Genomic DNA, 14,022 nt, shown 5'->3' with positions numbered 1-14,022 from the left:
CATTCTTCAAAGGGCAGGGAATGTTTATTTATTAAATGGCTTTTGTCTATAGCATGAGCCAGCCAGCTGTGATCCTGCTAATTATGGGTCTGTCATGATTTTCACTCCGTTGTATGATGTAGTCAGTTTCTTCTTTTTCTGCCACGATTTAATATCAACTCCATTTGTGATGTTTGGTGGATGCAATATGGTAAATCATTATGTTTTGACCTGAGTGCCAGGCCACATGTGAGCTGTTGGCAATACTAAACAAGACTTTCGTGGAGGTTACATGCTAGTGGAATATACCATGACACGCGTGTAAAGTACATATTTTAGTGCAAAGGCCACTGTTGTTTTTACAAGTCCTGTGAAGATTTAGGCTCTTGTTCTGTTGATCATGGAAAGTTCTTTCGGAAATGGCATGGGGATTGGGAAAAGGGTTGGGCCTGAGAATATCAGGGGTGGCTTTACAAATTTAAGGATTAGTAGGAGACCGATGCCAGACGTGTTCGTTGGGGACTAGGGCTGTGCTGCAGCTGTCCACTATTGTCACCATCTGTTATCTTTAGGATACATCCCCCCAGCCAAGACAAAGTCGTTTAGAAATATGTAGACAGTCTGGTTAATTTAGTTAGCTCAATAAGTGAATACACACACAGGCTGGTCCACAAATAGAACAAGTCATTGTGTGAGGCTTTGTAAAGCATTTGACGGTAAACAAAGCATCTTCAAATATATCACGTGTGTACCCTATGCCCAGAAAATGCAGCCATCTGCCCCAGTTGCCATAGCTAGCCAGGGAAGGCAGAATTCAGAAGTAGAATGGTAGAACATGTCAGGTGCATGTCAGAGGTACCCAGTGAGTTGCTATTTTACAATGGTGGCTATTTGCTAGAAGCCTGGCTTTTGGTAACCAGGCATCGTTGTCTTAGATCATGCTGTTTCTGGCTCAGTAATTTATGACTTGAGATCTTCAGATAATTCTCTTAGTTCCAGCTTTGGTTGTGTGTGTGTGTGTGTGTGTGTGTGTGTGTGTGTGCGTGCCTGATCTTCAAATTCTGCTCCTGGGGTCTTTGTGCATATGCCCCACCCGTGTTTTATTTCTTTTGCTTTTATTTTATTTATTTGAGGGAGAGAAAGAGCACATGCGTGCAAGAAGGGAAGGGGCAGAGGGAGCCACAGGGAGAGAATCCTGAGCAAGCTCCCCGCTCAGGCTCGAGCCTCACACGGGGCTCGATTTCATGACCCCGGAGATCATGACCTAAACCAAAACCAAGAGTTGGATGCTTAGCAGACGGAGCCACCCAGGCGCCCCTCCACCTGTGTGGAAGAGGGTGTGACTTTTTGATCTGTGGCTGGCAGGACCATACACAGAACCAGCTTTGTTACCGGCCAGGGTGTAAATTAAGCAACGGGCCCTTTCTAAGATGAGATGTGAAAAGGCTGTACGTTGTCTGATTAGCCTGGAAAAGGCTTCCGGTCAGCCAGGCCTGGGAGTGATGCTCATTTATAGCCTGGGCAACGGGAGGTCTCATGGTCCGTGGCTGTGAAAGAACACTGAAATGTTAAAAGGAAAGCTGTTGCCCGTAATCTTATAAAACAGGCTTTCTGTTTCCAACAACAACAACAAAAACAAGCAGACAAACAGAAAAAGAAAAGCGTGAAAAAGTCGGAACAGCAAAACGATGGAAGACTGTGGGTCAGGACCGGGCAAGGTGCCAGAGCTTCCCATAAAGGAACAAATATATTTAGAAAGTGGCAGCACCTTTTGACATTTGCTAAGTGATTTTGATGATTGACTTTTCAATTGGGTTTCTGTAAGTAAGCAAAGGAGGGGTTACCAGGGAAAAGCAATTTTCCCAATGGGAGTATAAAATCCTTCAGCCTAATGAAATGTTTTCTCTGGTTTAGAGATAACAACCCACTTTTGGGTTTTATGCCTAATATTGATTCTTTGTGTATTTTTTATAGAAGCCTTGATGAAATTCAGTTAATTGTATTTTATTAGACTGAGAGATTGTCTTTTTTAATATTCTCCAGTCCTCCTCACTCGTGACTCTTCCTTCTGTCTCTCTGCTCCCTATCAATGGTTTAACTTTGATGGATGATTTGTGACAGTTGGAAAAAAATAAAATAAAACTCTCGCTCTACCTTTTTGATCTGCTTCCAGTTTGCGCAATTGCAAAAGCTCTGAAAAAGCCAAGTTTCTTTAAGCAGTAAGATGCTGAAATATGGTCATTAAATCCTGATGGGTTTTTCATTCTGCATCCCATAATTTTAAGGAGACCCAGTTTCTGAAATGCTTGGATAAATGCAGAAAGTTTAAGAAGGTGGAAAAGGGGTCTCAAGGCAGCTTTTGAATCTGTGGGACACTGAGTTTATTTACAAACACTGCAAGAGCTCATAAATTATCAGGGGCTGCCGTACTGAGCAAAGCAGACCCAGGAACGGAACATGGCAGGTTTGGGGGTCTGAGCAGCTTGGTGGCTGGTGATGGGGGCTTCTGTGGCTTCCCCCTGTTTACGTCTTGGGTGTTTTATCTGGCGAAAGCATTATCTTGAGAAAACTGCTTTTGCTCTTGGGCAATAAGGTGACTTACTTCTCGGGATAGAGGGTCTCATCAAAGAATTTGGACAAGAAGAGTTAGTGGTTTGTGGAAACTGTAATCTTTACTGACTGGGGTGGGCATGGAAAGCAGAATTAAAATGAGAATTGAAAAAGGTTCGGATTGATTTAAACCCAAAGAATAGTGAAAATGAAAAATAAGAGAGAGGCAATAGTGCTAATAGTTTTGCTCCAGGAGACTTGGATTTTGGTCCTGGTTTTGTGACTTAGAAGCCATGTGTCCTTGGGTAAATCACTTAAATTCTCTGAGCTTCAGTTTTCCTGTTTGTGAGATGGGTTTTTTTTGGGGGGGGGGGGTTGCTCATTATGGGCTGGGGGAAGAACATCACAGGTGTTTATCTAATTTAACCATCTCAAGAACCTTATGAGGCAGGAAGTATGATTGTTATTCGAAGATACAGGTAAGGACACTGAGACACGTCGGAGGTTGGACATTTCCTGAGTCTGTGACAGGGACAGGATTTGGAGACAGGCTGTTTAAGGCTAGTGTCTGAAAGCACTGTATACATGCTACCATAGAGCCACCCTGGAGACATAATCCTTGCCCCACTTACGAGATCGTGGCATGATCCGGTAAGTTAATACTGGTGCAAAGTGTTCTATAAAATAAAAAGTCACGCCAGTGGAAGGTGGCATTGTTTTCAATTATCAGTAGGCTTCCTAGTGTTAGATGTGGTGAGTATGCCTGAGACCAGACTCAAGGGCAATGAGGCTACTTTGTATCATGGTGCACTAGCTTCCCAGGGCTTCTGAGACAAAGTACGGGAAGCCACGTGGCTGAGAGCAATCCACTTTTATTGTCCCACAGTTCTGGAAGCCAGACATAAAGGTTTTGGCATGGCCATGCTCCCTCTCAAGGCATGAGGATGTTCCAGGCCATCCTCCCAGATTCTGGAAGCCTCTGACGTCCCTTGGCTCGTTCCTTCGCCCTGTATCTTCATGTCGTCGTCTCCCTGTGCGTGTCTGTGCCCAGATTTCACCCTTTGTAAGGACAGCAGTCACGTTGGATTAGGGTCCACCCTAATGATCTCATCTTGATTGTCTGTAAAGACCTTGTTTCTGATTAAGGTCACACTGACAGATACTGGGGATTAGGACTTTAATATATATATGTTTTTTCTGAAGGTAGTGGTGGTGATGGGGATGTAATTGAACCCGTAACAGTGAGAAAGTGCAGGGATGGGATATGGAGTCAGCCACACCAGAGTCCAAATCCAGCCTCCACAGTTGACGAATGCAGGCGACTGTATTAGTTTTCTACTGCGGCTGTAACAGATTAAACACGTTTAGTGGCTTAGAACGGTATATGTTTACTATCTGAAAGTTCTAGAGGTCCAAAATCTGAATGGGTGTTCCTTAGCTAAAATTGAGGTGTGAGCAGGGCTGTTTGCCCAGTGGAGGTTCCAGGGAGAATCTGTTTCTTGCCTTTTTCAGCCTTCAGGAGCTGCTTGCGCTCCTTACCTCACGGCCTGGTCCCTCCCTCCGTCTTCAAAGCCAGCAAGATACTATCTTCAAATCTCTCTTGGAATTTGACTTTGGCCTTCTGCCTCTCTCTTCCATTTTTCAAGGATCCTTGTGATTCCATTGTCATTTTAAGGAGCCTTGTGATTACCATCTGGATAATTTAGTATCCTCTCCCCAGGTCAAGAATTATTCTGGGGGAGTTATTCTGCCTCCCACAGTAACTATCCTAAACTCCCTCTGTTACTCAGGAATCCTCATGGTTTTATATAAGTTGTTGAGAAGGTTGAAGGAAGTCATTCTCGTGACGAGCTCGGGGCCAGTGCCCAGCACGGAGTAGCAACTCATTACCTGCTAGCTGCTGATAAAACATGCATGCAGGATTTTAATGGGAAGCTATCTTTTTAAATCCTTTGGGGGACCTGGGCAAATATTTCTGAGGTTTGTATGGATCCAAAGCAAAGCATAGGTGTTCTGTTTTCTGCGTGATCAGTAACGCTACCTGTCACTAACAGAGCGGGGCTGGCACCTCATTTGCGTGGCCTACATTCCATTCTTTTGGTTTGCTTTCCAAATCAAGTGGCAATTGATACAGATTATGCATGGGAAGACAGCCAATTTAAGTTGGTCATCTTAATATAGTTGAATATTCCATTTTAGGCACCTCAGTGTCTTAAGACATTAAAAATTTTGTTTTTAATGTTTACTTATTTTTTGAGAGAGAGAGAGAGAGAGAGAGAGAGAGGAGAGAGAGAGACTGTGCTAGCGGGGGAGGGACAGAGAGAAGGGGAGACACAGAATTGGAAGCGGGCTCCAGGCTCTGAGCTGTCAGTACACAGCCGGCTGCGAGGCTCCGACTCACGGACCGCGAGATCATGACCTGAGCCGAAGTTGAATGCTCAACCGAGTGAACCAGGCGCCCCTAATGCCTAATATCTAAGACATTTTAATGGCCACTGTAGCACTTACTCAATCACCTCCCAATCCCCAGCCCCGGTTTAAATTATTTTAGAGTGTTTAATGTATCTTATAGAAGCAGCCTAAAGCCATACCGATAGAATGGAATAATAAAAAATTATTGTTTTTTATAACTACAATAACAATATAAATAATTGAGGAATACTTTATAGTTTTACAAAAGGCTTTCTCATAGACTATCAACTAAATGACTGATTTGATGGTTCTACAAGCATCCTAGCGTGAGGATGGAGGTTGGCTCACTGGCCTCAGAATCAGACTGACCTGCTTTTTATTCCCACCATCACCCCTTACGAACTTTGGGATCCCAGCCAAGGCATAGACCCTCTCTGGGCCTCAGTTTCCTCATCTGTTAAGCGAAACAAACATTGTAGTTCCCTCGTGGGGTTGTAGTGAGGATCCAGTGAGAAAAGAGCCACAAAGCACCGGGTACAGTGCTCGGTACCTCTCCGCGATGATCAATATTGGCTGCCATTGTCACTATTATCGTAAAGAGGTGTTGAAATGGAGCTTTACCAGTTCTAATTGCAGCTGTGCCTTCGAGTTGATAGAGGCTACAGTCCAAAGTGAGATGCAAAACCACAAGCAAGACTTACAAATGGAGGTGAACAAGTCTTGGGTTCTGACTCACTGTTGGCCACTGGCCTCGAAGAGGTTGGAAAGATAGATGCATGGGTGGGGGATGAGGAGGGAGATAGGCGGAGCTGTGGTGGGGTGAGCATCTCCCACAGGGAGAAGGGTGGGAGGATTCTTCTCGGGGCCAGAGGGGCTGCAAGGAATTCACCCAGAGAATGTAATATGTGTCTCTGGCGGTTTGGGCAACATGATGTACTGGTGCGTGGCTCATCTCTAGAGGCCAGAGTGAGAGAGGCTGTCTAGCTAGTTGCGACAGAAAGAAGTGAAGGAGCAATTGCCACTGCCTTGGGGCCAGCTGCCCTCCCTGCATTTCTCTAGGTAGTGAGTCTTGTGGAGCCGATGGGGGCTGTGCTGGTGAGGAGTGGGGCTGTCTCAGATCTTCGATCTTAGATGTCTTAGATCCTGATCAAGATGGCCGCCAGCAGGGGTGAGGTCCTTCCCAACTGGGAGGAAGCAGAGGTCTGGATCTCTAAGTACCTGCTGGAGGGGAAACATTGATCTAAGTCAACAGAACTACAGGAGAGAAATGCTCACCTATCGGGTGAGGACACCATGTTTCAGAGACGCAGAGAAGTACTCCTGGAGAGAAGTGGATGCTAGGTCATCCCAAGATGAGACACATTTCCTTCTCTCCCTCCCTTACACTCTGATCCAGGAGGGTCATAAACCATGATTAGCAGGTTTGAGGAGAAGGGACGAATGTGCAAGGTGGGAAAGGAGAAGTCAAACGTCATCTTGCCCCAGGCAGGCAGCCAGCCTGCTCAGCCAGCTGTGAACACGGAGAGGTTGTGAGTGAGGGCATAAAAGTGGAAAGTTTTATTTATTCCTTTGGACCCAAAGATATGAATTACCCAACCAAGACTGCTCCGATTACAGTTGACCCTTCAACAACATGGGTTTGAGCTGAGTGGGTCCTCTTATACAGGGAGTTTTTACAGTACAGTAAGTATATTTTCTCTTCCTTAAGATTTTCTTAATCACATTTTCTTTTCTTTACCTTACTTTATTGTAAAAATACAGGGTATATAATATATGTAACATACAACGTCTGTTAATCGAGTGTTTATGTTATCGGTAAGGCTTCCAGCAGATGATAGCCGATTAGTAGTTAAGTTCTGGGAAGTCAAAAGTTATACGTGGTTTTTCCACTGTGTAGGGGGTCAGCGCCTCTAACCCCTGTGTTGGTCAAAGGTCTGCTGTACTTCAAAGTGTCCAAGGGATCTTGACACTTACCCTAAATCTGGTACAGGGACCAGAGAATCTAGTCCCGGGTGTCTGGGTGGCTCAGTCAGTTAAGCATCTGACTTCAGCTCAGCCCATGACCTCGCCGTTCGAAAGTTCGAGCCCCACCTCAGGCTCTGTGCTGACAGCTCGGAGCCTGGAGCCCGCTTCAGATTCTGTGTCTCCTTCTCTCTCTGTCCCTCCCTCACTTGTACTCTGTCTCTCTGTCGCTCTCAAAAATAAATACACATTAAAAAAAAGTAAAAAAAAATAAAGAAAAGAAAAAGCCAGTCCCATGGAATGAACCGGAAAAGCCAGTGAAGGAAAGAACTGAAGCAGCTCTTTGATTATGTCCTACAAGTTATATTTGAGAGACGTAGTGATTTCCTCATTATTTCCGATCATAACCCTAGGGGGTAAGTATTACTGTGAGAAAGGATAATGTCTCCACAGATGAGGTGATCAAAGCTCAGAAGGCAGGCCTTGAACCCTGGATTCCTGATCCTACTTGCTCCACCACACCACTCAGCTCCCTCATCCTGGCAGCGGAACCGAAGTCCGTGAGGACCCTGGAGCCAGGAGCCAGAAGCGGCCACTGGAAGACCTGGATATTACATCACGCTGTCTTGGATAGTAACTAAAGGGAAGCAAAAACACAGACTCTTTGACCAGTCTCTCCTTCCACATCCTGCGGCGTCCATCTTGCTGAGATGATAGGAGTTGGCATGACTGAAGTCTAGGAAGCAGCCAGGTAGGGGGTCACCTCTGATCGTGACAGATTCTGACACAGAAACCTACTATCAACCTTGTATAATTCTGTCAAGGGCATCTGAAGAAGAGGAATATGTTTAGCTCAGAAACAAACAAACAGTTAGGGAGGCACATCGGGTCCATTGGTGAGAGAGGAAGTAGGTTTGTTGCCTGTGATCCCGGAGGTGAGACGCAGGAAAGGGGGTTGAGTTCACAGGCAAACAGACTTGGGCTCAGCAAAATACCTAGAAGTCACTGTGTTCTTCGTGAAGCCCCACAAAACAAGGAACTAAGTAGCTCTCTTTCACCTCTGACTTCTTCTCCACGTCTCTCCTCAGACCTGGTTTTTTCTGCTACCTCTCAGTCCCTCATGAGGGACTGAGGGTGGGAATGTCCTTCTAGATGATAGTTTTGGGGGGAAAAGGGGATAGAGTGTAATTTACTTTCCTCTCAGGGGGATTACAGAAAAGAGGACAGGTTTTGGAATCGCACGCCATTGGTTCCAACAGTGGCTCTGCTGCACATACGTTGGGTGACTTTAGGCCAGTTATTTAAACTCCCAGACTTAGTTTCCCCATGTGTAAAATGGGAAGAATAAACATCACCGGCATCCTAGTGTAGTTGTGAGAATTAAATGCTTATCGTGGCCTGGCACCTGACGATAGCAGGCACTTATGGGAAGATGGCAGTCCCAGAGGGCACTCAGGATTGGTGTCCAGTTTACAATGCTTAGAAATATTGAATAGAACTAAATGGTACATTCTATTCAACAAGGCAACATTACAAGTCCAAGTACCTAGTGTTGTTATTGTTTCTAAGTTTATTTATTTATTTTGAGAGAGAGAGAAGGTGTGAGTTGGGGAGGAGAAGAGAGAGAGAGGGGGAGAGAGAGAATCCCAAGCACTGTCATTGCAGAGCTCGGGCTTGCAGTCACGAACCGCGAGATCGTGAGCTGAGCTGAAGTCTGATGGTTAACCGACCGAGCCAGCCAAGCGTCCCCCCAAGTACCTAGTGTTTTTAAACAAGTGCTTTGATCTTAGGCATTGATGATTCTGAGCTTTGCTGTTAATATTGTTTTTTTTTTTTAAATCAAGTTCTTTTGTGCCAACGGAGAAGTGATAGTATATCTCATAAGGAAAACCACCGAGGGAAAACTTAAATTTTATATATTTGTTTAGTTCAATGTAATTATTTATGAACCCGAACTGGGTTTGAATTCCCATTTGGCTATTTCATTAGCTTTATGACTTTGGACGAATGACTTAACCACTTTAAACGTGTTTGCTCTCATAGAAAGGGCATGATTGTAACAGTTAAATGTAACCAAAATACATAGAGAAAAGCCTACTGGTTGCTGTGGTCTGAAGGTGTCCCCTCAAAATTCACGTGGTGAAATCCTAATCCCCAAAGGTGGTGGTTGTTAGTCAGTGAGGCCTTTGGGAGGTGCTGAAGTCATGGGTTTAGTGCCTTGCGAGGGAGGCTCCACAGAGAAAGAACAGTGTCCCTTCCACCATGTGAGGACACAGTAGGAAGGAGCCAGTTATGAACAAGAAAGGGGGCCCTCAGCAGCAGGCGGCCATGCTGGTGCCTCTATCTTGGTGCCTCCAGATCTGTCAGAAACAAATTTCTGTTGTTTTTAAGTGACCCAATCTGTGGTATTTGGTTACAGCTGCCCGAATGGACTAAGACAATGGAATTATGTTTTCAAAACAATATATTTTCCGGTAACAGATTTATTCGTTGTTCGCTTTTAGCTGTTGAACAACTGGGTTGGGAGGCATCAGTGTGTCAAAGGTACAAAGTTGGAGAACCACTAATCAGTGGTTCTCCAGTAGTCAGAGACCAGTAATCAGTGGTGTTCTGGTCTCTATGGGTTTCCTGTTGCTGCTGTAACAAATCACTACAAACTTGGGGACTTAGCACATATTTATTCTCTTAAAGTTCTGGAAGCCAGGAGTCTGCAATCAGTCTCACTGGGCCAAAGTCAAGATGCTGGCAGAAGACCAGTTCCTTTTGGAGAATCCAGGGGAGAATCAGCTTCCTTGCCTTTTGTAGTTCCTGGAGGCCCTTCTTGGCTTGTGGCCCTTCATCCATCACTCCAATCTCTTGCTTCTATCAACTCTCTTATTTCTGTGGTCCAATCTTCCTTTTCTAAGGATTCTTGCAATTACACTGGGCCCACCTGCATAGCCCAAGATCATCTCCCCCTCTCAAAGTCCTTAACTTGTTCACATCTGCAAAGTCCTTTTAGCCATTTGAGTAATGCTCACAGGTTCTGGGAATTAGGATGTGGACACCTTGGGGGACCTGGTAGAGGGCGATTCTTGTACAGGTTGGAAGCTTCTTTAGGAGCGACCTGTGGGCACTTACAATCTGTGACCGCAAATGAAAAACAAGAGGGAAAAAATGTACTTGTTAAAATGAAAGCATTTTCCTCTTCTTCTCTGCCCTGGGCGATCATGTTTCATCCCAACTCAGCACACCTTTTATCTGTAAATGCATTGTCGTGGGGTTACATTTCATCTAATTTGTACTAATCCATGGGCTGGTTGAGCCACTCTCCTACTTTTTGGGGGCATTCCCCAAAAGGACACATCCCTTTTTTTGTACTTGCTTGCCCCAAACTGACAGGCCTACCGCATTTATATAGCACTTTTCTGTCAACACTGTTCTAAACACTTTGTATATATTAACTCATTTAATGGGATATTCTATGATGAATATATATCCTCATTTTTCAGATGGGGGAACTAAGGAGGCACCGAGAGATGTAACTTGCTCAGAATCTCAAGTGGGCATTGAGAGCATGCCTGGCTGTAGAAGCCACACTTTAAACCACTAAATTCCACTACCTCTCTGCAAGACATTCTCACCAAATGGTCACTGTCTTCATAGAGCCCAGAAAGAAATGTTTTGGAGCCTGCTCCTATAGTTCTGTTCTGCTTTGTCTCAGAAACAAACAAACAAACAAACAACAAACAACAAACAACAAACAACAAAACAGAGAGAGAAAGGAAAGGAAAGAGACTGAGAGAAGCTCTCATTGACTTGATCTAGAAGTCGCCCCAGCCCATGGGTATGCAACATGCACGTGGGTGATACCACAAGCAAGAAGTTCGCATATTTCATCGTCCAGCAGTTAAGCTAGTGCCAAGCAGATGTTGATAGAAAGATTTCGGAGAAACATCATAAAGTGATGATTAAGCCAAAAAGAATTTGAATGGTAAAAACTTAGCCTTAAATCTATAAATTTATGACTACTCTGTGCATTTGTGTAAAAAATCAGTCTTAAATCTGTAGCCGTGCCGAGGACTTGGAAAGACAGAATGGGTGGAGTGGGGAGAGGTGATGGTGTTTGTCCCCTCCCACTCCCCCACTTTGGCGGACCTCCACTCCCAGCGTAGAGGTGATAGGAAGTACAGGATGGCAGAATGCATGGTGGGTAACAATCCAGGTTCTGGGCCAGACTGTCTGTGTTCCAATTCTGAAACTACTTCTTATTAGCTATGTAACCCCGACAGTGCTTACTGAACTTTTCTGTGCCTTAGTTTACTCAGTAGAAAATGAGCCTAATAATAGTACCAACCTTATAGGGTTTGTTAAATGGGCTAATACCCATAAAGTCATTTGTCTCCCATGTAAATACTCTATACATGTTAATTGCTATTATTGTCCCCTTATCATACATAATAGTCTTGGGAGAATTCCATGCGTCTGGGAAGAAGGAGATGTTTTTGTTTGGATGGAAATCATAAGGGAGTCACTCATTGAGAGAAGGAGGATATAATAAACTGTCTTAGTCAGCTTGGGCTGCTATAACAAAACACCACACTAGGTGGCTTAAATAACATTTATTTCTCATAGTCTGCAGGCTGGAGGTCTGAGAGCTGGGCGCCAGCACGGCTGGTTTCTGGTGAGAGCCTTCCTCCAGGCCTGCAGATGACCATCTTTTCACTGTGTCCTCACAGGTGGAGAGTGAGAACTCTTATCTCTCTTCCTCTCCTGATAAGGGCACTTATCCCATCACAGGGCCCCACCCTCATGACCTCATCTAGATCTAATTTCCTTCCAAAGGCCTCACCTCCAAATACCATCGCACTGGGGGTTAGGGCTTTTAACATCTACATTTTAGGGGCACACTGACATTTAGTCCATAATATTGGCAAATGGAAAACTTAAGAAGACGGTTTCAGATTGTGGAAATTGCTGTGAAGAAAAGGTTTTATAAGAATGGGCTCATTTGTGCCTGGAATTGGTGGGACAGGGAACCCTACTCCAGTTGGGTGCCCAGGTAGGCTGCTTTGGCCAGCATCTGAGAACAGAGAGATCAGGCAGGAGTATTGAGACTGTGGCAGCAGGAGGGCAAAGGCCTTGAGATAAGAAAGAGCTTGAGTGTTGGGGAGACAGCAGCATAATAAGTCCAGTGAGGCTGGAGGAAATGTATAGGGAAGCATGTGGTAGGAGGTAATGTCTGGGAGATGGGCAGGGGCTAGTGCGTGAATGACAGGGAGGGGGGTTGAGTCTAAGCACGGTGGGAAGACATTGGAGGATTTTAGCCAAGTGGAGACATGCTCTGATCTGTGTTTCAAACTTGATGTTGTGGTGCTAAGTGCTGTAATTTACGATTTGCATTATTACTGTGGATAGACACATTTATTAAGTACTTACTGTATGCCAGGCATGTGTTGACCACTCTGCACACATGTGATACGGAGTAAACTGGAAATTTCAACAGAAGCACTAGGACACTTTGGATATGAAATTCCAACGTGAGATGTCAGAACATATGCAGATGTTTAAGGGTGCAGGCATTAGATGGTGGGAAAATCCCCCCGTAGGATATAAAAGGGTAAAGAGCGTGGGTTTGTGAATAGGATTTCTTTGGAGGCAGCTGGTGCCAGATCCCTCCCAATGTACCCCCCCCCCCCCCCACTTAAAGGGCTTCAGTGAGACCACTTACAGAGTGGGTTGTCTGCTTGTCATTTGGGGGGCATGCTGAGATGGGGTCTGACATGGGAGAGTGGGCAGGAGGGAGGAGAGGCGAGGTGAGGGAGAAGGTAGTAGGGAAGTAGGTCAAAGGTATATGAATGGTGAGCTGGAGGTGCAGACTGGTCAGGGTCTGGGGTCATTTAAAAGGAGATTGCCCAAGAGGATCATGTAGAGGGACTGAGTTCCTCATGGGATGGACACTGGCTTGGGAAAAGGAGAAGATCTGAAGACAAGTCAAAATGTGATTGTTGTCTAGAACTGGACCTTCCAATTTCTGAATTGAGACTGTATTTGAGATGTGATTTGAGGACATTTATGATCTAAGGTGCACGTGTTATGGGCCGTGCTTCAGACAGACTTCTACCAAGTACAAAGAAACAACATCCCTCCCCCCGCGCCCCCCCCCCCCCCAATGACATCATAAAGGGAAGTGTTGAGTTTTGATTCTAACCCCTGAAAACCTCTCCAACGTTACTGGTTATAGATATTTTATGGAAACTTCTCTGAGGTGGGTAATCTCATTCCCGTGGAAGAGGTGAAGAAGTTAAGGCTTAGAGAGTTTCCACTAATCAGAAGGAGGCCATAAAATTCGGAGGGAACCAAACAGGGTTTGAACCCAGAGCTTCTCTTAGTCGCTGCGCCATGCTGCTGAGGAAGCAATAAAGGACCCTGCCATGGCAGTCTGACTGTGAACTGTTGGAAATAGCTCATGGGTGGTGGGTTTTGATTTTTTTTTTTTTTTAATAAAGAAGGCCAACACATCAAGTTGAATTTTTCATCTCTCGGTTGAAGATTGGCAAAGCTCCCCAGAATGAAGCGGGACTTCGGACCCACAGTTCAGGGTATCTTCGCTGGCATGTTACGAGAAGGCAGAGCTGGGTCTTCAGGAAGACGAGGAACGTGGGGGTGCTGCTTTCTTCCCACCTCCCCCCCGACCCTCTTCCCCTGCTGGTGTGTGCTCCCTGCTGCTAGCTTCAGAACTCGAAGTTCAGGGCCAGTCCTGGGGGCTGTTCATCAGGGCCTTCGTCTGGTGGACAATGTGCTGAGCTTTGCAGGCTGGGGGAAGTTCATAAAACTGCAGAGCCCTGCTGGAGAAGTGAGGAATTGTACTTTTCAGAGGGGCTCTCAGGCACCCCTGAAGCATGGCCTGTCAGCCTCTCCCTGCTGTTCCGTTACCTTTCTCAGGGAGCGTCCCGAAACCAGCTTCATTTGCGTGCACCACCAACTCCAGTAAAGCCGTTGTTAAACACCCATTGTTAGGATCATGACTATCAGATAAATAAAATACTGCTGTATATTCAAGCATGGCCTTTACAGCATTATATTAAAACAATAAATCAAGTATCACGGACTCAGCGTTTGAGCCAGCTTTTATTGCAT

At 45.3% G+C, this 14,022-nt stretch overlaps 1 protein-coding gene across 4 annotated transcripts in view; it reads left to right on the top strand.

The window, feature by feature from the left end:
- The window catches only part of GALC (galactosylceramidase), a 147,916-nt gene that overhangs the window by 89,334 nt on the left and 44,560 nt on the right, over positions 1-14,022 (top strand). For 2 of the 4 annotated variants that reach the window (XM_023255917.2, XR_006599894.1), the window contains one exon: positions 7,357-13,993. The exons of the other annotated variants lie outside the window; for them this stretch is intronic. In XM_023255917.2, the coding sequence (XP_023111685.1) occupies positions 7,357-7,365 (9 nt within the window). In that variant the 3' untranslated portion in view covers positions 7,366-13,993. Of the gene's footprint in view, positions 1-7,356; positions 13,994-14,022 lie in introns of those variants that run through there. 4 annotated transcript variants of the gene reach the window in all.

This window comes from Felis catus, chromosome B3 (genome assembly GCF_018350175.1).
Source record: "Felis catus isolate Fca126 chromosome B3, F.catus_Fca126_mat1.0, whole genome shotgun sequence".
Classification (NCBI taxonomy): Eukaryota; Metazoa; Chordata; class Mammalia; order Carnivora; family Felidae; genus Felis; species Felis catus.
Note: the sequence above shows the minus strand (reverse complement) of the source record. Positions and strands in the feature narration are given on the sequence as shown.